The sequence below is a fragment of the Pterocles gutturalis genome, unplaced genomic scaffold (genome assembly GCF_000699245.1).
Source record: "Pterocles gutturalis isolate BGI_N339 unplaced genomic scaffold, ASM69924v1 scaffold17454, whole genome shotgun sequence".
NCBI classification, from domain to species: domain Eukaryota; kingdom Metazoa; phylum Chordata; class Aves; order Pterocliformes; family Pteroclidae; genus Pterocles; species Pterocles gutturalis.
Genome location: NW_010128551.1, coordinates 1,164 through 29,058, shown reverse-complemented (window position 1 = coordinate 29,058; position 27,895 = coordinate 1,164). Strand labels below are relative to the sequence as shown.

General features: G+C 41.9%; 1 protein-coding gene across 1 annotated transcript in view; it reads right to left on the bottom strand.

Moving 5' to 3' along the window:
• Positions 1-27,695, bottom strand: part of TLK2 (tousled-like kinase 2) — a 38,605-nt gene extending 10,910 nt beyond the window's left edge. Inside the window, 11 exon segments of the mRNA XM_010079672.1 lie at positions 3,715-3,867; positions 5,264-5,400; positions 6,784-6,894; positions 8,268-8,360; positions 11,238-11,318; positions 11,901-12,068; positions 14,791-14,886; positions 15,680-15,723; positions 16,782-16,851; positions 19,330-19,401; positions 27,615-27,695. Of these exon segments, the coding sequence (XP_010077974.1) occupies positions 3,715-3,867; positions 5,264-5,400; positions 6,784-6,894; positions 8,268-8,360; positions 11,238-11,318; positions 11,901-12,068; positions 14,791-14,886; positions 15,680-15,723; positions 16,782-16,851; positions 19,330-19,401; positions 27,615-27,695 (1,106 nt within the window).
• Positions 27,696-27,895: the final 200 nt, after the last annotated feature.

Sequence of the window (27,895 nt, the reverse complement as noted above, 5' to 3'; positions counted from 1 at the left end):
TAGTTAGGAGAAGCAACGGGATAAGGGGAATAAACACCATTTTACTAACAGTAAATGATGTGCAAAGTTTCCATCCTAGGCAGCTGGACAAAAAGTTTCGTACTGTTTTCAATGTCTTTTATAGCCAAAGCATGCCACGTAGGACAGAGGCAAAGCACAGCCTGACACTAAAACAATGACAAATCCCATCACTTGTAAAATGTAATGATGTGGCGAGACCTTGAAGGTTAGAAAAATGAATTGTTATATTGATTGTCACTACTACCAACAAGGAGTTTGGTAAAAGCATCACACATGTGATATAAAGCTACAAAGCCCGTATCAACTGCATCTGTTTACTTCATAAACAAGATACACATATGACTGTATATAAATATATTTTTCGAACCCAAATCGAGTTCAAAGTGTATCCCAGGAGGATCCCTGTTGCAGCAGTTATGCTCTGAATAGTACCCAGTACACAAGTTAGCGTATGAGGTCTCCAGAGCTTCAACACCACAACCAGTTTCAGGAGGGGACCGAGTCCTGGGTCTGTGCTGGGCCGTGGGACCTTGGCTCACTGTGCAGCAAACCGAGAGGCTGATGAAGCGCTCATCTTGAAATGCACCAACTACTCTCCACTGTTGATAATGCAGAGGGTCCACATAGTTGAAATAACTGCAAAAGGAGTTGCTAACTGATAAATTTAATACAAAACTCACAAGCCAAGTTCCCTCTAAAAGAATCTTGACCATAAGGAATTGCTTATTACAAACTAATGAAAAACACAGACAGTACCATCGATGTTTAAATGTTGTCTCATTTCATATGAAAGCACGCTAATTCACACCCCTTCCCCAATTTCAATCAGATTCAGCTAATCTAAAAGACCATCCTCAAAGTTTAGGTCGTTGGCTGGTGTTGCTGTATAAGGAACAAAAAGACAATCGAACAAAGCAGCAACAAGCTTTCCACATACTCTTGTGCACAAATGAAACACAGGGCTGAACACCAGCAGCCTTCGCATTCAGCAAGAGATGTAATGAGTACCACCAGGGTAACACTGCCCAAAATAGCTGCCTGTTAGCAGTGAGCATTGCAAAAATCAAGGGGGCTCTAAGACAAACACTGCCCTGTTCCACAGAAACATGCTTGAAATACACTTCTTCTAGTGCCGCTGAAGACTCTAAGGTTGCCCAAGCTGCCCTAACAAACCTCAAAAAGCCCCAGCAGATTAATCATCCCGAATGAAAATATTTTTCTCATTCACAGGCTAGAAACTAGTTTCAGAATAGCGTGTGTAGAAATTTGCATCATGGGACCTTCCTCTCCTTTGTAAGACACAGCAACAGACATGAAGCAAAGAGGAACCAAAAATCAAATGAAGGAATTTGGCCATCCACTTCTCATTCAACTTTTAGAAACATTTATATTCAACTTGTGCCTAAATGACAGCCTCTGTAAGAATTCCACATGAAAAAGTCTCCCTCCAAAAATCAGAAGATTTTGTACCTGATACACTTTAGTCCAACAAAGGGATTTACAGGATAACTAACAATTAAGCAAGTAGTCGGTCAGTACAGTTGGTTCAGCTGACTTGCAAAACCAATATTTTCACAAGCTAAAACACTCCACACGAACCACATCCATTCACTGGCAAGCAGTCTTTATTCAGAATGCCACAAGAAGCTCTTCTAAACCACAAAGATAAAACCCTTATCAACAAGGAATGATAAACCAGCAACAAACACAGAGAAAAAGACCCAGTAGCACAAAAAGGCTTCCTAGCAAACCCAGGCAAAGCCGGATTACATCACGGCAGGCTCACAACACGGGCAGATCATGATTTCCAGGCACATCAAGACCTGTGCTGCTGTGTCTGCAGAACAAGCCATGCTACAGCTGCACCAGTCTGCTGGGAAAAAACATCCCTGCAGGAGCCTTAGAAGAGACAGGTTACCACAATCAACTGTGACATCCGTGCACAGACATTCAATTCACTTCTGCAAACTCAAACGCCACAATGCAAGAGGACTCTTTAAAACTTTATTTAGTTGTTTTTAAGCTCACTTGGCCAGAAGGTGTACATGTCTCTACTCAAGCTACTTACTTGCAGAAAGCACCCAGTGCCCTCCAGTGCAACACACCTGACCAGCACACACCCGCATCCTTTTTGGGGACACTGTCCTGGTTGCTGAGAGCACCCCAAATACCACAATTCACCCCATCATGTGCCACCTCTGCTGTCACTGCAAAAGGCCGCGGGAGCTTTTGCTTCATATGCACTTTTAAAGATCAAGACCAAGAATTTGAAGGGTTCCAGGAACTTTGAGGTCAAGCCTTTGAAGAAGTTGCTAAGCCACTATCTACCATATTCAGGAAGTCGTGGCAGCCTGGTGAAGTTCCCACTGAGTGGAAAAGGGGAAACAATCCCCATTTTTGATAAGGGAAAAAAGGAAAACCTGGGGAACTGGAGGCTGGTCAGTCTCACCTCTGTGCCCAGCAAGATCATGGAGCAGATCCTCCTGGAAACTATGCTAAGGCACATGGATAACAAGGAGGTGATTGGTGACAACCAACACGGCTTTACCAAGGGCAAACCTGTACCAAGAAAACTGGACAGGGACTTTTTACAAGGGCATGTAGTGATAGGACAAGGGGTGACGGTTTGAAGCTGTAAGAGGGGAGATGGAGATGAGATGTGAGGAAGAAATGTTTTCCTGTGCGGGGGGTGAGGCAGTGGCCCAGGTTGCCCAGAGAAGCTGTGGATGCCCCATCCCTGGAGGGGTTCAAGGCCAGGCTGGATGAGGCTTTGGGCAACCTGGGCTAGTGGGAGGTGTCCCTGCCCATGGCAGGGGGTGGCACTGGGTGGGCTTTAAGGTCCCTTCCCACCCAAACCATTCTGGGATTAGTTATGCCCAGGAGATCTAACAGTGCAAAAAGAAAAGTGTCACTGAGAGTTACGGTATTAGCCAACAGCAGTAAAATGAAGAATGTAAAGAAAATAGGTAGAAGGTAGGGGAAAGTCTCTGACTTCATGGATTTCCAACTCACACAAACTTCCAAAAAATGTTCTGAATTTCTTGTGAGACACAGCTTTCCTCTCTAAGACCACTGCGACTCTTAGAGCGTCAGTAACGTCAAAAGAGGTAGAAAAAAACAAACTGTAAGAAGAAAGAGTAGCAGTTCAACTACCTTCCCATTTCCCTGATTCAGGTATCTGCAGAGGGCTGCTTTGGAGATTCAAGTCAATGATTCAAGTCAACTGTTTTTACAGAGAGCATCTTTTTTCTTCAGAATATCACATTAACTATTTGAAAAACCTCACTACAAAGTATATGGAAATAAAGGCTAAGTGTATGCATTTTTTTTTCCTTAAAAAACCCCACCACATATCACACAGTGATACCAAAATCAATTCTGAAGTTGCAACATTTAAAAAAAAGACACCACTTTTCAAACTTGATGCAACAGGAATACTGAAAAAGTTAACTGCATAAAAAAAAGTTAAGCTCATACAAAGTCTGGACTCAGCAGTGATCCTTGTTTTACTCCAATGAAAACTATTTAGAACTGGAGCCAGATGTTGCTGAATGCCAGGCTAATTCCACAATATTCATTTGTGCATGGAGTGAAGCCTAGAGGCAAGGGCAAGATTCCATTTCTCAGTAGATATTTTGTGCTCTAATCAAAGCATGCAGCTTTGCAATGCACCAAGAAAGCCACGTAACCTACGTTTCATTTTCTGCTCCATTAGTCTTGTTCTTGCGCTGCTTCTGCTCATTGCTTGCTGGAGGGGTCTGTCCCATTGCAGGTGGCTTCCGTTTTGCTAGCATTTTTCTTTGTCTTTCTATTTCTTCCCGCTGGGAATTTATCCTTTCCTGTTGCCTGGGAAGATGAGAGCAGAAAAAACATGAAGTAGATAACTAATGGTACGTACTCGATTGTCTTCAGCACCTGCTCTTAACAGACTGGAGCAACAAATTCCAAATCAGTTGTACTTGTAAGACTAGTAAAAAAATATTTTCATACAGAAAAGGGGGATGTGCCAAGCATTATGACTCAGATTTTTTTTAAAGGTATTTTTGCATAAAAGGGGATTCTTTGCCTGGCCCAAATAAATCTTTCAGTAAGTGAAAGGTTTTATTCATGCAGAGGATATCCAAAACCAAGGAGTTGCTAACCTCACGGAAAACCCAGAATCCATGGTAAGTCACTAACTTTCCACACTTTTTCCTAGAAGGTTCTGTTCTAAATCTCAGACTTTCCTGTTAAAACTACTCCTCAAGTCTGGCACTGTCTGAGAAACTATCCTTGTTCTTCAAGGGTACAGTTAAACTATCCTTAGTTCTCTGAAATACAACCACCACCATTCCTAATTTCACTAAGAAAACAGCCTCTCCTCCAAGGTATCTTAAAACATTTCAGTGATAAAAGCATTCTTGAAATTTCAAGTGTAAATGACTTGAGCATTTAAATACTTAATTCACTTTTTAAAAGAGACTGAGGCTGCAGGTAAATATTCCAGAAGTACTTCGTCTATGTCTGTGGTGGGTTACAGCACAAACTAAGGAGGAATTATAAAGTCCTTAATCTGCGCCTAACAAGAGCTGTACCTTCCTATCAGGCTACAGAGAAGTGATACGATTTTAAAGGATCACACATAGCTCCCCCTAATGCAATTAATTTGCCAAGTCCTACTTAAAGGTCTAGGCCAGCTGGGAATTTACTGGATATTTCCATTAACATCCTGCATAAAAGGGTCTCTGATCTTCATTTCCAGGTTTCTGCAGCCCCTTTGATCACTGTTACCAGGAGGCAAAAAAAGTTAAATAGTATGGATTTTCTCTTTTAAGCTTCTCTGCTTTCTACTTTGAAAAAAAGAAAAGGAGCTAATTAGCCTTTCTTGACTAATATATACAGCTATGCAAATCAAATTGATTGACTCAAGATACACGTGCGAATTTGGTCCATCCCTCTACCCTAGGCACTGCACAGCCAGGTAGGTGCCCTGAGAAATGCTTGACAGGGCAGCCTACTGCTTCCCAGCCCAGAGGCCAACTCAAACAATTTGATTCCAGTTCAAGTCTCTGGAGGTTTAAGTGGAAACATATTTCTCTCATCAATGGGAAACTGTTCCCCATTGTCAGCAGCCGAGTTTCTATCTGATCCTTTCATGCATCAGTCACCATTCTCACATTTTGACATGCAAGACATCACACACAACTGCTTAGTTTTTCCCGTCTCTGCCTCTGAAGTTAAAGACAACTCTGTTTGTCCTCACTTGATGAGGTTCTGGAAGGCATAGCCATCTGTCCACTGCTCGGTGAAAGACGCCCCGTGCCGCACCGTAGTGAAGTGACCTAGCCTCAATCGATCCTGCATGCTCTTATCTCGGCATGCCATCTTCTCCTGTTTTGACTGAAACCAAAATAAAACACATGTTAAAATACAAGCCATAAATTAGCAGCTAAGAGCCGTGCTGTGTACCAATTCTTACTGCTTTTCATTGTTTCAGTACTGCTTATCTGAAACCCAGTGGAAAATAATTGATCAAATTATTGCTGGTGCTTCACGCTGGTCTGACAGGCATTTGTCTCCCTCCGTTCTGACATTTCAGTCTCACCTTTTCTTCCCCATTACTGCTTGGGCAGCTCACACCCATTCTATCATCAGTTAGAATCAGTCTAGCAGTAGGATTAAAACTATCCTTTTGTATCAGTAGCTTAGCTAGACTCCAGCCATGGCTCTGATCAGGGCTTTATTCACTCAAACAGGAGATGAAGGAAGAAAATGCACCTTGAATCCCTGTTGAGACTAAGATACAGTGATCAGCCAGCTCAGTCCCAGACTTGCACCACTCCCAGAAGTGACACAATCTCAATTAGGTCACCAACACACATAAAAATCGGTGGTGGTGTCTCTCACAGAGTATTTCCATTAAGCGAGAGGAAATTTCCAAGGCCTGAGATGAGAGCAGCAAAGCTTCGGTCAGTTGGGATTAAAGATGACCCAGCAAAGCTCCTCACTGGAGCTATACAGCACCCACCTGAATGCCAGGTCTATGTACCACCTCGCCCAGAGTTACAAATCCTCCCAGAAAAGGGAGTCCCGTTCAGCCAAGAACAATCAGCTCTGTGACAAAACCAACTCAAACAGACTGCACGTACTGGCCAGCACCCTGGTAGTTTTGCCCATCCAGTGCCCACAAACAATAGATGGAATTGGCCAACAGGTGAAAGAGCAATCAAGCCCCCTCATTGTTCAGCCATCAGGAAATCTGGAAATCTTTCAACACTGGAGCAGGCTGGACACTGGTAAACAGCAGCCTGGCACTTTCCCGAGTGTCTTTAATGTGTTGTTTTGAGTGTTATACAAAGCAACGATCTCCAACTTTGCCATTTGAGAGAAGGAAACGTCTAAATCACTCGCCCCTGTCACAGAGCATATCTGGCAATTTTGCTGCACAATGGGATACTGCTCCTGTCTTGCCAGAGCTGGACAATGTTGCTTTTCGGGTGTGTGAGCTTACAAATCAAATAATGCCTGCCGCATTTAGAGCACAGACTATTTCACTTAAGCAAGGGAGATCACTCTATGAAGAGTGACCAAACCAAACCAAACCACTGTGAACCATTTCAGTTCAGCATTACATTCCTATTTGCAGAGAAATAATCCAAGACAGAATTCCAGTTGTCTTTTCTCACTATAGCAATAGAAGCAGGTTTTCACTGCTCAAAAGAAGATAAAAATTTTCAAAGACGTGAACTGTGACTGACAGGATGTGGAAAGACCTCTGCTCACCTTTTCTATAAGAAGCTTCTTGCTCATCGTTACACATCTATTCAACCGCTCCTTGTACTTCTCCAGCATCTTTTGCTGTTCATCTATCTGCCGTCTCAAATCGCAGTTGGCCTAAAAGCAAACAGAGAAGAAAAGCCTTTGACTTTAAACAACTCAAGGAGCCAAACCAAGCATCACCTAGGAAGAAGTTTCTCCAGCTAGCTCTAGGCATTGGATTAAAGAAAGCAAACCAGCAGGGTAAGAAAAAAAAGACCAGGTTCCTCTCATCAAAACATCCAAGCCAAGCTCTTCAATTTTTAACCCACTCAAAACTTAACACCCCTCTAGCACAGGGAAGTGCTATCATCCTGGTTTACATATAAGGAATTAAGGAGCAAACAGGCTGAACACAAGGAATTTTTTTTTTTAAACATTTAAGACTTCGCCACAGCTACCAAGTCTCAAAATAACTTAGTCATCCCTGGACTATCCTCACTCGCTAGCCATAATACTGGCAGAGGAAAAGGATGGGGTAACTCCCTTTGCACTTCCAATTCAATTCTTGTTTTGAGTTAGTAACCATCAGTCTCGCTACACAGGCTGCTCCCAGTAACAGCTGCGGGATTTTATGTGCAGCCATTTTTATTGACAAAAAGTTAAATTTAACCATCTCCCTTCCAACCAACAGTGGATGGTAAAAAAAAAAAAATTTTTCCTGCTTCATGGATTGTTTTCCACAAACCCACATGTGCCACTGTGTCTGTCTGTACAAGCCTGTTTTAGGTCTTTTAGGTGCTGAGATCAGACACGCACAAACACAGAGAGCCTCCTCTCTTCTGCCTTTAATGTATTTTCTAATCCTTTTCATCACTTCACAAGAGATGCCTCTCCAGCTGATGAAAGCTAAATCAATTAGACCTCCTTCATTAAGACAAGATCCTTGATTTAAAGGTATTTATCTTTTACTGAAGAACACTAATGGGCTAAATAAAGCTTCATTCTTTTGGTTTGACCAAAAGATGTTCTCCTCATCCCTATACACGTCACCGACTCTCATGAATGCACATTTCAGAATACAACTTCCCAGTCATATTGAGAGGCTACTGAACATGCTGCTCAAAAAAAAAAAGCAAGAGAGTCAGCTCCCCGGTACTTAGAAGAGGGGAATAATTCTGCAGAGAAACATGTTAGGTTAACTAGAAAATACACAAGTGTACAACAGATCAAAGAAAGTCCAACAGTGCTGCTGAGGACACCACGATGACTCTGCACTGTATAGCCACAGCCGCTGCTACACTGCTTGTGGATTCAAGCAGGCCCAAACAGAGTACCTACACGCCAGACAATTATCTTACAAGTACAGGATGACCGGATTTGTTTTACCTTGTGAGTGTTGGTTCTACAAACGGTATACAAAGTCCTGCTCTGCAGCCTAGCTGGCACATCCATCCTAGGTATCTTTAAATAGCAGCTTTTAGAAGAGTTGTCCCACTTTAAATACTTACTCTTAATAAGTCATCTATCCTCCCCTCCTTCTTCTCCAAGTCAGAGTTCTTACTGTTTTCTAGTGCAGATATTTTTTCCATTGTGAGGTCATTAAAATCACCATAAACCATATTTAAGAAAAACAGAAGATATTTCAGGCAGTCAGCACTGTGTAAACACATCACGGTGTAAACCCCTCTGATCTGAACAGTTACGTCTAAGAAGAAGGAACTGATCCCCTGCATCCCAGCAGTCGGGTGGTGGGTTCCTCCAGCACAGGAGGTTCAGTCAGCTAGCACAAGGCTGCTCTGGGGAACACAAACTGGTAACACGTAAAGGGTTACAATATTCTCAGTGTCCTGGAAATTTTGTTTTTTCAGTTGAGTTCTGCCCACTCCTTGGTGGTCTTTGACATTCCTTGTCCTTTCCTGCAGTGCAACATAGCTTGTACAGAAAAAAGGCTTAAAAAAACCCCCCACCAAATCCCAACCCTCAGCTGGAATATCAAATTTATGAGATCTTTCATGGGCACAGACAACCATCTGCTAGACAAAAGACAATACCTGTGGGTTCTAAGGTGGTTTTAACTGAAAACACAGCTCTTCATTTTAAAATATTACAACTTTTTTTTCAGGAATATTAGGCAGAAGTTTTTGTTTCTAACAAACTGATGTATTAGTGTCCACTAGAGACAGGAGCTTTACAGTTCTGGAGTGAAACCTATCTGTAAAGTTTTATAAGGCGCAGCACATCTCAAATACCTTCAGCAATGAAGTGAGGGTTATACCCAGAACAGAACACAAGACACGTATGCTGTATTCTCTAGCAGTAAGAATATTTCACTCTCAGCACCCTGATCAATGGGTGGGGAAGAAGTCAGTATGTACACGAACACAACATCTTAAAAGAAAAAAGACAACACAAGGCAAGGCAATCTCGCTCCACGGCTGCATACACAGATTTCACGCTTATGGCTAGCAAGCAACTCTCCTGGTTCTGAGAAGAGTTAGCAGAGACTTACCTGTGGAGTTGTTACATAACTGTTCTCCAAATTGCAGGCTTGCCTGGAACCTAACACCACGGAGTAAGAGACAAACTTGGCGTTCTGTCACTTCCCTACATTTGCCCAGTATGGGAGGGATCAAAAAGAACACCTGCCAGCATTGCACATCAAGCAAGATGAGCTTAAACCCCAAAAGTCAAAGAGGAGACCTGGGCAGGTCACCCCACCTGTGCCTTAACTTTGCTTATGCTTCCAGACAGCCTGCAAGAAGCACCTGTGACACAAGTTTTTGTCACTGAAGGCAAGGAGAAGGCTGCCTGTTGAAAATCTAGGCTGTGCTCACTCTGTCAAGCTGCAGAAGGTTTCTTTAGCAAGTGACTGTTATGTCATTTTGCCAAAAGCACAGACACCATGTCGGATGGAGTCATGCTTCAGGATGCATGCTCCGAGATGTGACTTCATCACTGTTCACCTTGTCTCAGAGCCCTTGGAGGGCCCTAGCACTGACCGAAAATGCTAAGAAAATCCTGCTCATGCTGACTTGCTTTCAGCATTGCCAGAAACAATTCAAACTGGAAATCACTAAAGATTTTTTTTAACCCTATCAACTCCAAACAGGTTTGGAAGGGAAAAATGAGAGTGTATACATGTCCTCATCAGGCAGTCAAGCATCTTTCTGGATGCTTTGCCTTAAGCGTGTGCTACATCTAGACCTCTGGAGAATACCATCGAGCTGAGCATTGACAGAAAGGACACTCAGCTAACGTGTCACCCTATTCAAGGACCATGGACCCTGTGGGCATGCTAAGCACAGGAGTGAATAAAAACATCTTGCTTACTCCGGGAGGGACCACTATTTTAAGTATTGGTGTTGGGACAGCAAAGATAGAAATTGGAAAGTTATCCCTGGCACGTTTGAGTTATGGCATCATTCTCACCCAAGAATTCTCCACGCACTAGCAAGAAATAGGGATCTGCACAGACCAGCATTTAACACTACAGACAACAAAATGTGACCCTTATGACAGAGCTCAGAGACTTAAGCTGGTTAAGTACCCCCAGAAGCAGAATTGCTGTTCTTCATGCACAAAGAACTTGTACCACCTGCTGGGGAAATGGAGAATGAACTTCCCCCAGCAATAAAATAATCTCTGACACAGAATGATGTGAGAAAATGATTGACACAAAACTGACTGTTTAAAAGTCACTCAAGGGAAGGGTCAGTCACAGAGAAATCAGAGATGAAAATCAAAAGAAGATTAAAAGCATGCTTGGAAAAGAAATAAGGTGCATTGTAGATAAAGCTGAACATCCTTATAAGCAACAGAGGAAGATGACACAGCTAAAAGTAAATCCCGCCATAAAGCCACGAGAATAATCTCAACAATTTAAAAGGCACAAAAGAGACAGCAGCACAGACAAAAGAGCTACTCCTCTTCTTGACTCCAGATCAGTGAAGCTGCTGAGAAGCACTGTCAGGAACACACCATGTTCCACCTTGACAGGACAAACAATGCCATGGGTGTACTCTGCAGAGGCCAAAGAACTCCCAGCTAGACTGGGGATATTGGTACTGAAAGAAGTATGGATGCACCCACGACTCAGAGCTTGAACAGAGGCATTCACAACTATCACTCAGGTTTCCTTCACATCTTCACTTAGTAGAAGAACATTCAGGATACAACAGAACCGAGACAGAGCTAAGGTGTTCCTCTCCTGAGCACATCTGCACGCAGCTGAAGAACTGCCCACAGGACTGACAGAGAAAAGCCTCTGTAACAGATTACGTCAACTTCAGCAGCAGCAACCAAAAAGCATTCTTTACAGGATAAGGAACAAAGTTCAGAGTGATTCACTTCAATCAGCAGTTACAAACAGAGTTCTACTGGAAGCATTATCTCTACAAGTGGCATCCTCTGGTGTGGAAGACAAGGTGCATCAAGCTTCAATCTCATATCCAAGAGATGTATCATCTAGTGAGCTATACCTGTGACTGTTTGTGCTGGATGGAAATCTAGGAATGCTCAGTGTTCCCTGATCCGGTAGAAGATGGGCTGCCTTGCTGGGCCTGCAAAAGAAAGTCAGGGTATTGTTATAAGCTCCTCAGCACCATCACTAGTGCCCATGCAGATACACTTATTGTTACATGGGAGGTGCAGCCCGCCCTCGGTACCATACTTGCACGTTAAGGTTTAAGAATGCTCCAAAGATTTAGTTCATTAAAACAAGAAAGTCAGTTTCTTTCAAGAAGCCTGGCCCAACCTGCTAAAACAGAAAGCTTTAAAAAGCCTAATATAATTCATGTCAGCTGAGATTAAGCGAGGCCAAAACAAACACTTCTCACAGCAAGACTATGCTTCATTCTTTTGCTTTTTTGCATCTATCAGATTAGCCTCTCAGATGTTATTATTTTGATCTACTTAAGACTTTTGAGTCATTAACTTAAAACTCCTGTAATTTTTATTAAACAAGCGAAGCCTGGGACCTAGAACTCTTCACAAGGAAGATGAACTTACCAGAAGATGGTAGACTTGGTCATCAATAAACCAGGCTGCACTTGAACCACTGTCTTTGAGCAGAAAAGCTTCAAAGTCCCCATCCCTTAACTAGAAACATCTCTTGGGATTCAAATCTTTTCAGAGCTGCTCACCGAGACAAAAGTAAAACAGAGGCCACCTCCCCTCTGTGCCAGCTGCTCATTCTCTAGCCGCTGTTTCGCCAGCATCACCGACATCAGCGTTGGCAGAGCAGAGTGTTCCTCCTGCGGTTCCTTTGCTGTGCTGCCGTCTACCCCATACAGCGGCTGCTCCACTCGCCGCTGTAACACAGTCAAGAAAAATACAATGAACTTTTTTTTAAAATTTTTTTTTTAAAAAGCGAATTCTCTGACTCTGCCAAAACTGTTGTCAGCGAAGCAGCAGCTCAGGAATGGGCAGGCAGCATGGTGAGGATCTGATAACTCTAACAGGACTCCTGGAGTGATTGTTCCAATGGCAGACATCAAAAAGTTGATGAAGTTAACAATTAAAAAAAAAAAAGAAAAGTAACACATGAACACACAGGACAGAATTCCTTGTCAGCTAATAACAGCCTTCCTTTGCAAAAACATGTGTTTCAGAGCCAGTGGGGCAAAATAGGTTGTAGATGCAAAATTAAGTGCATTGTGACTTTGGTCAATGCAGTCTAAACTATACTACTTGATGTTTTTTAAGGACTAATTTTAAAACAGACAATGCCACAATACATTCATTATTCTCCTGAAGTAAACAGTCTGAACTGCCAAACATCAGCAACCTAACCATGTCTAGACCCAGACATCACAGTAACCTCATTTCTGTCACTACAGCTGGGACCAATCTCCTGCAAGATAAGCCAAGTACTAACGTGTCTCCAAAATCTGTAAAGAGATGCATTCCATCTCTTAAAGGCCAGCTCCTTTCTCCTGCAGTAGACTCGTTTTCCAACTGCGATACAGAAATGGGGTTCAATAAGAAAAAAAATCACCTGAGCTACGTTGATTACAGCACTCGGAATCTCACTGCCCTCTCTTTCAAAGCCAGCCCATCACTGCTAAAACTTGGCAGTCTGGGTAATAACCACCTAAGTCCTTCCAAGCTGTAACTCCGGGCCAGGCATACACCACATAGAAAGTAAATAGTCAGGTCAGGCTTTGGTTTTTCTTAAAAACCTAAATTGCAACTTGAAGTGTATTTTCTGGCTAATGTTACAAATGTCAAGAGTGTGCTTTCTTCCCTAAAAGAACACTTGTATATGAGAGCGACCTTGCAAGACTCTGAAGACCTGCACATCATTCTTCTGCTCAAAGGAGAAGCGAGGCAATTCAAAGCAGTCAAGAGATTTGAAGACAAGAAGTAACATCCTGAAGCCATTACAATTCCTCTGCAAGTTCTGATTGCAGAAAATGTCCAGTACCATCTAGATTAACTCACAGGTTTGGAGGAGGTTTGTCTCATAGTGAAAGACATTTGAACGCTCTGCTCTCTTCCTAGACCATACTGACATCTGTAATGGGTAAGATACTCAATCTTCTCCCATTTTCACCCATCCCCCTGTTTTTTGGGGCTTAGCTCAAACCATTGATACTCAGTTTGTAACAAGAGGACAGATCTTGCAAATGCACATAACAGTTTGTTAGGAATAAGCAAACGTTACAGGTTTAGCTGCAAGAGTAAAGAACAGAAGATAAGAAACACAAAGAGCACCTGCGTAAGGAGAGAGACAAACTGGCCTAGCTGAACCTAACTGTAACATCAGCCTTCACCATATAAGAAATACTTTGTTCAAACTTTTACCTAATCAATACACAGAAGTGTAAAAGAAAAAAAATCAAAGGAAGAATCAACTTGTCCCAGTATAAACACCTGTGGGGTATCTCACCTGCTGGAATAAAGAGCTGTCCCTAACACCTCAGGCACCTGCAACATTCTGAGGTGGTATTTCTTTCATTAACTTCTCTTTAAAGAGGTGTTAGTGAATTAAAATAAGATAGGAAGAAGGGCCATTCAATTAACAAGATACATTTTAATTTTTATAAACAAAAAAGATCTAGAAGCATATCCGAAGCTCTCCCTTTAAGCAGCATTACGAAGCTTCTGAAATCTAGTGACACATACTGAATTCTGAGCAGAGGATCCAGTGTTGGGATTTAGTTCAGTACACATTCATGAACTGTGCAAAGGTCTCCGCAGAATAATGTAATCAGTAAAGACTTTGCATTTGGTTTTCAGAATACTAACCTTTCCCATAATGCTCTGTACTTTTGTGACACTCAACAAACGCTGAAGATTTTTAAAGAGGGGCCCAAGCAATGTTCAAAACTAGCGATCAGACACCAGAGCCTCTGAATATTGCTCTCCTAGTTGAAAGAAATTTCTTTAGCTGCTCTGTGCTAAAATGGCTTAAAAATACTTGTTATTTCTTCACATTCAGATCTTGCAGAAATGCTGCGACAGCAAAATGGAATTATGTAACAAAAACACAGCAACAGATGTGCAAGGATACACATTTCTCTGCAAGCTTCTGCTAACGTTCCTTACAAGTCATATGCACGTCAGCAGAAGACTTTCCCAATATAATTATGGATGCACGTTTGTCAGTATCCTCAAAGGGTTCAACTGAGATCAGAATATCATTGCAGTAGTGCTATACAAACATACAACACACTCCCAACTCCACGGAGAAGTTAATGAGCCACAGTGGAATACAAGATAACTAATGTGTCAGTTCCACCATTTATTAACCACACAGCATCCTAAAAACATTCATCGTGCATGCTTTAAGCCCAGATATTCATACCAGTTACAACTGGACTAGCAGTTGTTACAGGGTCCCAAACATCTGGCTGTGCTGCCAAAACCCAGTTTCAGATTTGGAAAAAAAAGAACTGAATAGAAAATAAGCCAAACCACTCACCAAGAGACCCTTCTTTCCCATTCAGAACTTTTATTACCTGTCTGAAGCACAGCCACCAAGCTACTCAATGCCATGCCACCAGCTCTGTCCCCAGGGAGAACACTTACCGGCAAGGGATTGGACAAGGAATGCTGCGGTGAGGATCTGGCAACAGGCGGCACACTTCTACCGGGACTGGTTCCTGGGCCACTTCCCCCAGCAAACTGGCCAAAGCAACAGATTTGATCATCAGTAATTCCAGAGATACTATATTTAAGCAAATTTAACAGAGACAGAAGAAACACCTAAAAAATGAAGCCTTATAGGCTCCAGCGACTCGCTTAAACAAACTGAATATAAGTGTACCACACTTATAAAAAAACTTTAGCCAGGAAAGAAGCAAGCACTAATAAGCAGTTAATTTCTGACTCCAAGTTACTCAGTAAAATAAAGAACAAACTTAAGGGAAAAGCTAGAGCTCTGGATTGTGCAGACCTAGAAAAACTCAGAACCTATGCAATAAAAAAAAAAACCACTGATTTTTAGAATGTCGATTGCTGTTTTGGGGAGGGGTCTCCATCTCCTGGGTGGTGCCAGCATCCCACGGCAAGCTTTTCTAAAGAGGGAACCCTGCAAACTGCTTCCTAATCAAATGAGCGGGGCTTTCAGGTACGTTCTTTTGCAGCACTGGACCCTTATCAAAACAGGTTTGCACACTAAGAGATATCTTCATCTAAGATCCACGTTCCAATGAAAATCAACCCCGAATCTATACTTACGTGGCTGCTCTTTTAAAAAATTGCTTTATCAACTGTCCACAGAATTGTTAATTTAAAAACCAACTTCCAAAAATCCCATATCCTCTACCTAACCAGATTGGAGCATATCCGATTAATATCGTCAATCAATGACTCCAATGATGGATCAGCAGCAGAAGTCACATTACAGACTTCCATCTACAGATTCTGCACAATGTGAATTCAGGCAGACTTCTCAGACAATGTAAAAGATCCTTACCTCAAAATAATCACTAATTTTATGTCCTCTAGGAGTGCCTTTTCCTAAAAAGGAAAACAAAAGATGAAAATAAGAGTCGATGTTTTTAAGAACAGAAATGTTGAAGCCCTTCTAAAAACTACTCCTATATTTTGACTCTCCTTTCCCTGTAGAAAGGTGCAACACCTATCACAACAAAAGCTGCACAACAAAAGACTGCCCCTAGGGTTACAGCTCTCCTGCTGTTGTTGGGAGGATTTACAGTTGACAATTCAATTAACTCTTAATTTCAAACATGTCAAATCCAATCAAGCAGCATTTGCACCTCCTAAAGTATTTAGAAAAACACTAAACATCATCGAATGTTGCATAGGTTCTCCAAATTTCCTTCCAGATAAGGACAGAGCAAAGGGCACTTTTACTCCTGTGCCTTCAGGTAAATTACTGCATACTAGATCTCTCACAACCATTCCTATAAGAGTTAGAGAGATAATTAGTGGTGGCTTAATACCAGCTCATTAAAATTTAGCCCTTTTCTCTTATTATAATATTATCAAAGCAGTTCTGTCAACACGATCCTTGTTACTTTCTTGTTGAAGAATAAAAGACACAGAAATCTGCCCCTGTGCCCATTTGCTAGAAAATCTGAACTCGGACTCGAACACACTGGGTTCTTCTTAGTACTCGGAAACAGCGCTGCCTGCTTTATACTTGAGCACAGTTTGTTCTCTATTTGTTAGGGTGAGAACTTACTCCAGGCAGGCAGGCATACGTCTCAAAAAGCAAGGAAGAGAGCACAGCCTGTATTTTGAAGTCTGGCTGCTGCATACGTTGTGACGCGGGAGCAAAACAACACTTCAGAGAAGCCATATTAAGCCTTTGGGCAGTCTGTCCCATAAAAATGCAATAGTTTGTGCGAATAAGCTGAAGATGAGTATTTTCCTGCCAATGAGGATAACAAGGCTCCCAGAAGAGAACTACACCATCATGGAGTAGTTTATAACAAGCTGCCTGACACACCCTTGAGAAGAGCCATTAGTTTCCTAGGACACTGACTGTGCAAAACGTGCACAAATTACCAACCGTTCAGAAATCCTGCAGCAGGGTCAGGAGAACAAATTACCTTGACTGGTCTCATATGCTTCTGCTTTCCTTTTTCTATTCCGCTGGTCATTCTGTTTTTTCTCAGGAGTCTGTTAAACAATACTTCAAAATTAACATTTCTGCAGTTATTCCAACATTTAAAGAAAATACCAAAACACAATAATCTGCTCCATATCCCCAGCAGCCATTTCATTTCTCTGGTGCATTTGTTTCTACTGCTGGTACTTAAAGAAACAACTGCTCTCAAATAGCTGCTACCTTCTGATACATGTGCTGCAGAAGGGAGAGAACACGGTTAGGAATGAGATTTTTTTTTTTTTTTTTTCTATTTCAGCTGCAGCAAGCCAGCCTCTACTGCTCACACGGTTAGCAGAACAAGCTCAAACACTTAGAAAAAACCTGTGTAAACCGTTTCACAGTGATCACAGCCCTGGTACAAGAGGAGTAATGAGAAAACGTTTGAATACAGAAATCCAAATTTGCAGTCCAGTGGCTACTCACAGTCTAGCAGGGTAATTCATCTTGCCTGCAGCTAATGTTTCTTCCCAAAGCTCTTTGCAGATGGCTCCAAGAACTCTCCTGCCCACTGGTGCACAACCACAACCTCACACAAACCAAGGCAGAACTCCCCAAGACGGCAGCCAGGAGGGAGCTGCCACAGATGCAGCAATTCACCTGTACGTATCTCTCATTAAAGTCAAGGCTCGGTTGCATCTGCCATTTCTGTGAGCAACCAAAGACCTGAGGGGTGGCTTAGCAGCGGATAGCACAATACAGAGTACAGGTGGGAGGCTTGAAGGCTCCCAAAGTGTCATGCCTATCGCTCTGTCCAGGGCTGGCAAGCCTAGACACGAGAGAGTGGAGGAGACCCTGGCACGGTGCTTTCCCCATCACCAGGGTCACTTATGTGGCCAAACCTGCTGAAAACATTAGGAAGCACTGCACTAGAAGCAGCTTATTGAGGTTCTGGAAGGAAATATATCTTCTCATTTCCATCACTAACGTCATTTTAAAACCATCTCTTATCCCAAAGGGTCCCAAATAATTTCTGAGCTATATGCTTTCCAATCACTGCAGCCACCACTAAACTATAGCCTGGAGGCAGGAAGAAAACCACAATGTGCAAAACACAATTCTGGGGGAGGGAAAGCCATGGCCAGAAAGTTTGTGGTAAACCTAAGTTTCATGCTCTTTGGAAACCAAAGTCCAAAGTACCCTGTTTAAAGATCTCTGCCAAAAGACTTGCACACAGTAAGCACAGAAATCAATCTACCTCCTTTAATAGGATAAAAAGGATAAAGCTGACACAGCCAGAATCCAAACCTGGCTGTGTCCCCAGTGGATGCTGGACATCTACAGTCCCATGTCACCAGCTGGGCAGTCACCAATATATCATTGTTTTAGTAAGAGGATGGAGGGGATGTTAAGACAAAGGTGGCTATTGTGTCTGCAAAGTACTTTTTAGAATGTGGGGGGACTGAAAACTCTGTAACTATCTAGAGACTTGCTGCACCAGCTCCTGTACATGTAAAAGTCAACGACATAGCCTCCTCACTGCACGGTGAGGAGCAACTCAAGAACAGCGTTGGCACGACTGTAACACCACCGGCTCCGTTACAATCTCTACGGAACTGTAAGCATATTAATGAGATTCAGTTTAAGTTGTTTTTCCATTCAACTACTTACATAACAAAAATTACACACAACATTATCTGTTAAAGACTGAAAAAGCAAGGAATGGTAGATTTTATTATGTCAACTTATCAATTTAAATAACTTCACAGAAGTTCATTAAAAAACCCAAGTAAAATAATGAATATTCAGCTTTCCACTATCAGCTATACTTGCTTCTATGAGTTTAAGATACTGCATTCTTGAGAGACTGAGCTTCATCAGACACCTCATATCAGTACTGCCATATAATAGCAGGAAACATAATCCAAAACTTACCTGATAACCATATGGAAAGTTCTTTAAATGCATAAGAAAATGCATTTAAATTTGAGATTATGCTTTATTAATGTGGACTTTTAACGTAAAAATGTAATTCTACAATTCATTTTGCTGCTTTAGCAAATGCTTTGAAATAGTTAATTCCAAAGCAGTGAGATTAAACAGGGACAAAGCATCAATTTTCACCTCCCCACACTTCCACAGAGCGATTTATAAAAATGCTCCACTTTGTACAGACTTCTGCAAATGCACATATTTGATAGGTAAGGCAAACTTTTCCATTAATGCTCTCTGGCTTTTTATTTGGCCAAAACTGTATCCAAAACCAGCAAACAAATCACAATGCAGCTGAAAACAATTTCATAAGCTGAGCTTTAGAAATGCTCTGTTTTTGGGGTTGGGTAAAATCTGCCTGTTATGGTGGGAAGCTTCAAGGACTGTTTCACAGCATGGGCCAAGGACTGTAGGGTTAAGATCAAGACTAGATACTTCCCCTAGTCCCTTTCACACCCCAACCAGAGAACAGTGTCCCTCACTCTCACACAATTCCCGTGTTTTGTGTTCAATCATGTCTACCTTGAACCCAATTACCATGAGGATTTGTGCCTGCTTACCTCCAATTCTTTATCACTCAGAGAACCCACGCTGCACAAGCTCTGGTTGGAAGACTCGCTATTTAATGGACCCTAGTGAAAAACAAGCAAAGATGGTTAGAAACAACTTCCATACAAGGCAGATACATCCTATCAAACATTGCATCTCTGGGCTAACCACACTGCTCAAAGTCACTTGGATATAGCAGCAACGTGGGTCATGATGGCACTTGATGGGGCACTACAAAACTTCAGAAGTTGTTTGGAGCAAGACAGAAGTTGGACTGCCAGTTGGACAGTCTTTTCTCAGCGTGCTGACCCAGCCTTTGCAATTTTCTGTACCAATTTATATCCCAACTGCTCTGTTTAGCCACATCCACAAAACAGCCGAGGCAGTATTCATAAAAGTCTAAGGCAACTGGTTTGAGAAACAAAACTTCTGATTTGTTGAGCAGCAGTAGTTCCAAGCTCAGCTCTTCAGGCAAGCATCTGCTTGACCCTGGCTATGCATTCAAAGGCATCTTCCATCTGGCAAGGCAGCTATTACTGTTATCAGATGCTGGCAGTACCACTGATTTTTCTTTAAATGCGTAATTTTTATGCTTTTTTTTTTAACACTATGAAAGTGAAGAAGTGAAAGCTGCGTTAGCAGCAGTGTGACTGGCACCTAGAATCTTTCTCACAAGGCTATTTTATGGACCCACGACTGACCTGCCGACAGAGCAGTTCCTCCTATCAAGCACAAATTCAAGAGGCTGGAATAGATTTGCCAAAATAGTATCCAGTTACGTACAAGAGTCTGCCTGCGTCTTTGCAGGCTCCACTGGATCATACCTGCATTTTTACGTATCCAAGCATTTTTGACAATTTTTTTCTAAAATCTATATCAAAACTGGTTTTGAAAGGAAAGAAAAGTGAATCATGCAAAGTCACTGTTTTAGCCTAAGTGCTCCAACACAAAAGTATCCTCCCACAGATCTAACTTAAGAAATCTAGACGAATTTGACAAAGATATAAAAATAAGATTCACAATTACTGATGGAATGTATTAACAGGAAGAATGACATGATGAAGCCACCTCTCCATTAATAACTTGTGAGCATCTTTTTCCCAAAGATTCATTCTATTTTAGCATTTTATTTTTGCAGTAACCACTTCCCACCAAGCGATCTTTCCTCAAGGCAAAGCCACTTCTCATTATATACTTGAGCAAAAGACTTATGGGAGGGGTGGGGAAAAAGCCTTAACACCAGAGAAATCCCACAGTAATTATTTGTGAGGGTAGCAGTTCTCCATTCCCCATTTATGAGACAAACACCACCATGAAATTAAACTTGTGACGCTACCTAGCTATTACTAACCCCAATTTCCAAGTAGGCATCCACAGAAAGTAAAAGTTCTGTTTACGCTCTGTATTACACTGTGAATGTTAACTACCAGACTTGTTTCTCATAAAAGGACATGCCTAGTTGCTTCAACACACACACACACACACACAAAAAAAAAAAAGCCACCACTGGAATAGTTCAAGAAGCTACACACTTAGGATTCCCCTGTAAAAGCAAATTACTTTAAGAAAAATCACAGATTATATTCTTTAAGCCATATCATTATCCCTCCCCACCCCCCCAATGTGATGGTTCGCTATAGGTACAACTCTTGGTTACGCGAGGGATTTATTCCTTGGCCAATAAGACTTAACAGAAGTGCCAACACCAACCTGAGCGACATCCACATGAAGGTCTCATTGATTAAAAAAAAAAGTAATATCTTATGGCAAGTGGCAACAGAAAGTTAATAATTTCACCCACGTAAAAAGCTTGTTTATAAACTGCACAAATGCTGTCCTCTCAAATCCTTCACTTCCTCGCATGAACTCGAACCCCAGCAGCACGTCCAAGACATCAACCTTCTGTGCAAGCGTGAAAACTTCATTAGGTGCAGAAGCATCTCCCCAGATTAGCATTTGCTGGTCTCAGATGGACAGGCTGGGGTTCTGACACCGTGGAGATGAAAGCAAAAGTTGTTTCCACATTTGCTGAAATCTGGCTGCCTCCATTTTGCACATGGATAGCAAATGACAGGAACAGCTGCTCCCAAAATGCCACATTTGAGCTTTTCAGGAACACTGTCGTTGACAGGGTACGTCAGCGGCTTATGAAGGGCCGATGCCTTGGCAATGGCCCTGGATTCTAGGGTCACCTGCGGAAATAAACCAATGAGGCTGGCTATACTTAGATATGATCCTGAGATTTTTTGCAGAAATACAAGTTTATCCTCTCCAGCACAAAAAAATCCACTCAGCTGGCATCTGAATGTGAAGTCCTGGAATGGAAGCAGCTGGAAAAACACCTAATACAAAATCCACAATGTTTGTCGAGTACCACAACTACCTGTACTGACTGTTCTGTGTGGGACATCTCCAGCTCTAGCAGTTGGATTCAAACCCATTTTTCACATCATCAGAAGAGCAGTTCAGTTCTAATCACAGATTCTTAAAGAGCAAAAAACCTATTTTCCCTTTACTTTAAAACTTCCTCTAGAAACTACACTGACAAAACCGTACAACTGAACTCAGCGCAGTAGTAGAAAGGGTGAAAAGCAACTACTTAGTTATGGAACCAGACACGATCAGCTTGTCAGATGTCTATAGGTACCCAGCAAGTTCACCGTCACGTGTATTGATGTGATGAACAAATGCAGAATTAGTTCTCTGGAGGCAGGTTTTGCCCCATTTCCACTACATGAGCTTTCCTCCCCCTTGATGATCTTCCAGAGGGCCTTCCGCTGACACTTCTCTTACGGTGCAGGATTATCTTACACACATGGAGCTGAAGCACCTTGTTCATGTTAAAGTTCGCAAATAAAGTCTTGTTTTGAGGTATTCCAGCAATGGAAACACAAATTGTTCATGAGAATGTGCTGTACTCAAAGCAATAAATATGCAATAGCTGGGATGTTTGAGGAACACGACCTAGTCCTCAGCACCTCTCTTCACGTAGTTAGGCAAGAAAAATCAAGTTTTCCTGACCTACCAGTTAGATATCTAGTTTCACACATAACCTCACGTTATCAGCTGCTTATAGCAACAGGTTTAGACAATGGATATGAGAAACTATCCATCATCTGAGCATCTCCCCCTCAACTAACAGTCAGTGAGTGTGTGTATAAAAAAAACCCTTCAAATTTATGTTTTATCATTCCTGACTGTTTATATTTAACTCAGCAACTGACATGGAATAAATGTTCAGTACTTAATTTAGCATACCATTTTAAGTGGTCATGACACAAAAGGAATTAAAGGAACAAACCTGAATTTTTGAAAAAAAAAACAAGTAAGCAACGGCAAACAATATGAACATCAGAATATTGCTGGGAAGTAGTGGTAGGGAATAATAAACATGCAATAGTTTACACAGGATGGGCTTATAAATTTTTGTTCCTGAAGAAGTCATCTGCACTGGCATCTGGCTTTTCTAGCAGAGACTACTTTGGGATAATACTGCACTCGGCTGGCATCACTCACAGCCCACTCATCCACTGTACCCTGTCAAGAGAATTGGTGATGGGGCTCAGGAAAAATTCAAAATACGTGGGTCATCTGAAATAAGCCAATAGTTTCTACAGTGTTTACCCAAATGACAAGCACAAGAACAGCACACACTTCCTCCTCCGCAAGGAATTTCTTTCGGAGATAAGCTGGCATGCTCTTTTCCCTTGTGATTCACCTATCCACTGCTGCTTCTAAGTCTGTGACCTACCTATGCATGTTGAGAGGTAGATGCAAGAGTAGCAGGCACTTTCGAGACTCCTACTCAAAGGCAAGAATTTAAAATGTGTCCCCTCACACGAGCTGGTTAGTCATTTCTCCCTTTGCAAGAGCCCTGGAAAGGCCACAAATGAGGCACCAGTGGCTAAAGTTTTAATAGAAACAACTCAGCCTGAGCATAGCTCCCATCGGATCCTCCGTAACAAAGCCAGAGCGACTCAGACTGCTCTTACCTATCTCCTCTCCAAGCCTCGCACAACTCCTGCATTTCCTCAGCCTCTCCGAGTTCCCAAAAATGATCCCTCAGGCCTGTGTGCAGCTCTTACATTGGGCAGTCTCCATTTTGTGCTCTCCAACTCCTCGTATTGAAAGGGAGCTCTAGGAATGCGAGCTGCCTAGCCAGAGTCTCCAATGGGTACTTACAGCAACACACGTTGCAAAATTCTCTTGCTAACTCAATGGCAGAGACATGCTTCATTACCTCAAGCCACAGTAACCTGAGTTCTTCTGAATTCTCTAGCAAATCAAGAGATTTCAAAGGGAAAAAGTCAACCTTAGTTCCACTAAAAGTCAGTGCTGACTCCACACAGGCTTACACCACAGTGAAATGGTTGAACGGTTTTCCAGGTAGCCTGGTCCAGTGCTACTGTATAAGACGGGTTTAATTAACACATTCTTATCTTATTTCAAGCATAACACAAGTATGAGAATTACAACCTGCTTCTTAATTGGGCTTTTAGAAGAGCTCGGTACTATAGCCAACAATGAAATCCCTGAATCACCCAGGTCCTTCTGCCATGAGAAGTTAATCTGTGATCAGACGTTCACAGGTAACCCCCACTATACGGGTAAGCAGATTGCAACAGGATTTGACTTCCTTTATGCCTCAAGAGTTCTCTCAGATTGAAAAAATAGTATTTTTATTTTACTGACATCAAACTGGACAGAAGGGTCATGCAATTCACCCTAACCCTCAGTTCAGAAGCAGAAATAGAACTGAGATCTGTCAACTATTTCTGGGCTCTGGTAGCCAGACAACACATTTGAAATAAGTAATGTTGCACACAGAAGCATCCAAACAACTTTCAAGTATCTGGCATAAAGTCCTGGCACATTCTGTGATAGTCGATAAATTCAATTCTAAGTTTTAAAACTCTTACTAACTAGATCTGGTCCGTTAAGGATCATCACGGGGCAGCACTGTTTCCATCCAAGGAAGACATTATTCTCATCTATTAATTCTCAACTTTGTAACTTTGCTGCTAAAACCGTTGCTAAGTAGACCACACAACTAGTAGTTACTGATCAAGACTGCTAGAGTGACCGAGAAAGGGTAAAGCTCAAAATAATACAACTAAATGCTGGTCTTTCTTATGAGCAATTCTCTTTTTGGAGGAAGATACTCTGCAGCACAGGTGATGCTCTTCAGGTTATTTTCATTTCCCTCTTTACAATACCTCAAAGAAAGAGGCAAGGGAGGACTAGTTACCACCAAGACCAATACTTCTTCAATTCTAGCACAGTCCCCTGGATCTACAAGATTCCTACAGCACGACAGAGAAGGTTACTCTCTCTAGAAACACTTCAGACTTCTTAATTTAGCTATAATAAAGTGGCGCACACAACTTAATTTGAAGATCTTTTAAAGACCAAACTTGTCAAAGATGTGTGTGCTGCCGTGCTGATCCACCCTGGTTAAGGCTGAGAAAAGCTATGTGCAAATACAGATCCACCCATCACAATTACCTATTCCAGTCCTTATCCAGGAAAAGTCTATGGAAATAACACAAATCCTTTGGAGTTAACCCACCTGGTATCTTAAAGGCGGCACCCAAATAGGGGAAAGGGAGGCAGAAGATGAGAACAGACAAAATTAAACAATGATATCTAGAGAAACAAACTACATTTTGTCTTCTGTACCTACCGACCCAAAGAAGATGTCTGAGATTACTGGTCAGAATAATGCCTCAAGCGAATGTGCTTAGATTTCCCCTAGAAGTAACCATGAGCAGGAGTGAAACAAGCAGGAACACCGGTAGGTGTCAGATGGTCATGTGTTAATTCAAGGACTTGCTCTGCGAATTTGTGGAAGAATGGCACTCTACCATATGGCAAGAATAGAGATCTAAAGCATCACGGGCTTTTTGAAGCTATCCAGTGACCTGGATGAACCACATGAGTGCAACAGTTGCCTAGAAACATTCCATGCTCATCAATTGGATTCCATGTATTAACTTCAAGCTTCTCGAGAAATATATTCTCCAGCTACTACGTAAGATAGTTCATCACAGACCTGCAACAGAATTTTGAGGCATTTGGGACTGAAAATGACCTCTGTCATTGGGCTGTGCCTTCAGCTACCGCAGGACATGACAGCGCACAGCTGTTTCCAAAGCAGTTTAGGATTTCTGTCCTCTACTTCGGTTACTGGAAAGCTCTTCCAGAATCCCATGACTCTGATGGCTAAAAGCTTTATTTCTAGTTTCCAGCCTAAAAATGTATTTTAGATCAGCACAGTCTCATTCATTTCTCAGAAACACGTATAGTTGTTCTTTACTTGCAAACATGCAGGGAAAGGGGGTTTAAAGCTGCAGCTGTATTAAGGATGGAAACCGGGATGTTAGTTTTACACAGGTCCAAAATATATCCTGGATTTTTAAACATTAAAGGAACCTAACCAAACGCACCAAGTGATACACCCAGTCGGTGGAAGGCAGGAAGCTCAGCTACAACTGCCTGCTGCCTCCACCCAATAGGAGAGCATCTGCGATGACATTTCTTCCTTTTATGCAATAAACAGCAACAGAATACCTTCTATCCCAGGAGGATGTGCCAGTCCCGGTCCCACTAGATGGCACTAACCTACTCTACGTAGCTTTCCTCAAACATTTAACTGGAGAGAGAGCTAAAAATCTTAACTGAATCAGACAAATTGTATCCCAGCTTTCCCAATATATTCCCTTTAAGACAACGACCTACCAATGCCAGTGCGGAGCATGACGGACGGAGGTTTTGGGGGGTAGGGAGGGAATTTGAAGCACCAACCTGGGAGGGAATGTAGTATCTGAGATTAATATTGCAACCGAGGTTTGCTGCAACATAGTAGAGTCATGCTAATTCATATCAATGGTTGGCTGATCTACTGCAAATTAGCAAGTATGCAAGTCAATAAAGATAGATTGCTTGAAATAAGTGTAATGCACTTTAACAGTTTAGTGACTAACACAAAGTAAAACGCTATAGTGCATAACAACAGCTAAAAATAAAACTCAGAAACAGAAGAGCTTTGCTCAAGGCAAAGAGGCAAGAAACAGATGAAAAAGTACCTAAAAGTTGTAATACAGTATAAAACAAGATGGTAAGTACATGATGTAGCATTAACTTTTATGCTAGTAAAAGCCTTAAGATTAAAAAAAAAAAGTGGGGGAAAAGATCAAAAAAAACCCCTGCACCCTTACTGAAGTAACTGAGATTGTTACCCCTTAACAACTTCTTGAGTTAATCTTCCCTACTACAGAACCTTACAGCTGAACATTTTACTTACACCCCCTTCCAAGACTTCACCCTGTTTGAGTCCTGACTGAAGTACAGATCAGAAAGAAAAGCATGAACTCAAACTAAACCCTTTTCAAGTTCTGATTTGCTTTGAATTCTTCTAAGAAATACAGCATCTGCAAAGTTTCCTCCCTAAATAATTCTAAGAGGTTTCTGAAAATTATCTGGCAATGATGTTGTTTTACCATCTACCTTGATGTTGTCCAAAATTCAGTATCTTCCTCAAGAGTAAACTCCCTATCACTGACCTAGTTGAAGATGAGTTCTGCCACCATTTCATTGCTCAGAGTGACACTACCAACAACATCTGGAGATCTAACAGCTTCACAACAGCATATCCAGCAACCACACAATGTTATTACTTAAGTGCCTTACTCAAGGCAGCTACTGAACAGTTACGAAGTTGTACGTGAGGACAAAGATGGGATTCTACTGGCAGGCTGTGGATCACCGATGTAGGAGAGCTTACCTTCAAACACTTTGTGTGCGTATATCTTCTACGCAACCCAGTACAAAATTTTAGCACTCTGCACCCACAAAGAACTGCACAAGTAAGTTCCTGAGTACATTAAGTCTGGTTACATGTTGTATCAAACAAAGTAAACTTGAAACTGTATCTAGCAAGTGGTCAAATTCAGCTCTCAAATGTAGACTTGGAGAAAGGAAGACACAGATGAGATGCCCACATCCACAGACAAAGTTGTCATGGGTTTCTTTGGGTATACAAGCTGCCTTAAGATGAAGTAACTCCTAAGAACTTAATTAGAACACAACATTTTCTGTACAGCAAAACATCTGCTCATAGAGATCCCATTTTCATTCCTCTTCAACACGCTTCAAGCACATTAGTGGTCAAGACACAACTACTGATACAAAACATTCTGCTAGCAAAGCAACATTATCAATGTAGAAATTAAAAAACCAAAGTGCAGCACAGGATGGGTAAGCAGTCATGCCTGTTACCAGAGGTACTTATATTCACCTTAGCAACCCCGACTCCAGTGAACCTGGCCTCCAGTAGTTCCTGCCGTCGTGGGTCCAGGCTATGCAATTCTTCCATCATTTCTGCTGCTACGGGAGAACATTCAGATTATGCAATGTAAGGAAAGGAGAGAGATTTAATATTCCGTGCCACTGATGAGACTCAAAAGTGCCTGTTCTGCAGCACAACCGTGTAGAAAGCATTTTCTTGTATGAGAAATGCAAGATTACCATGCAATAATAGCATGACTTTGCCACCATATTACTGTATTTAAACCACAA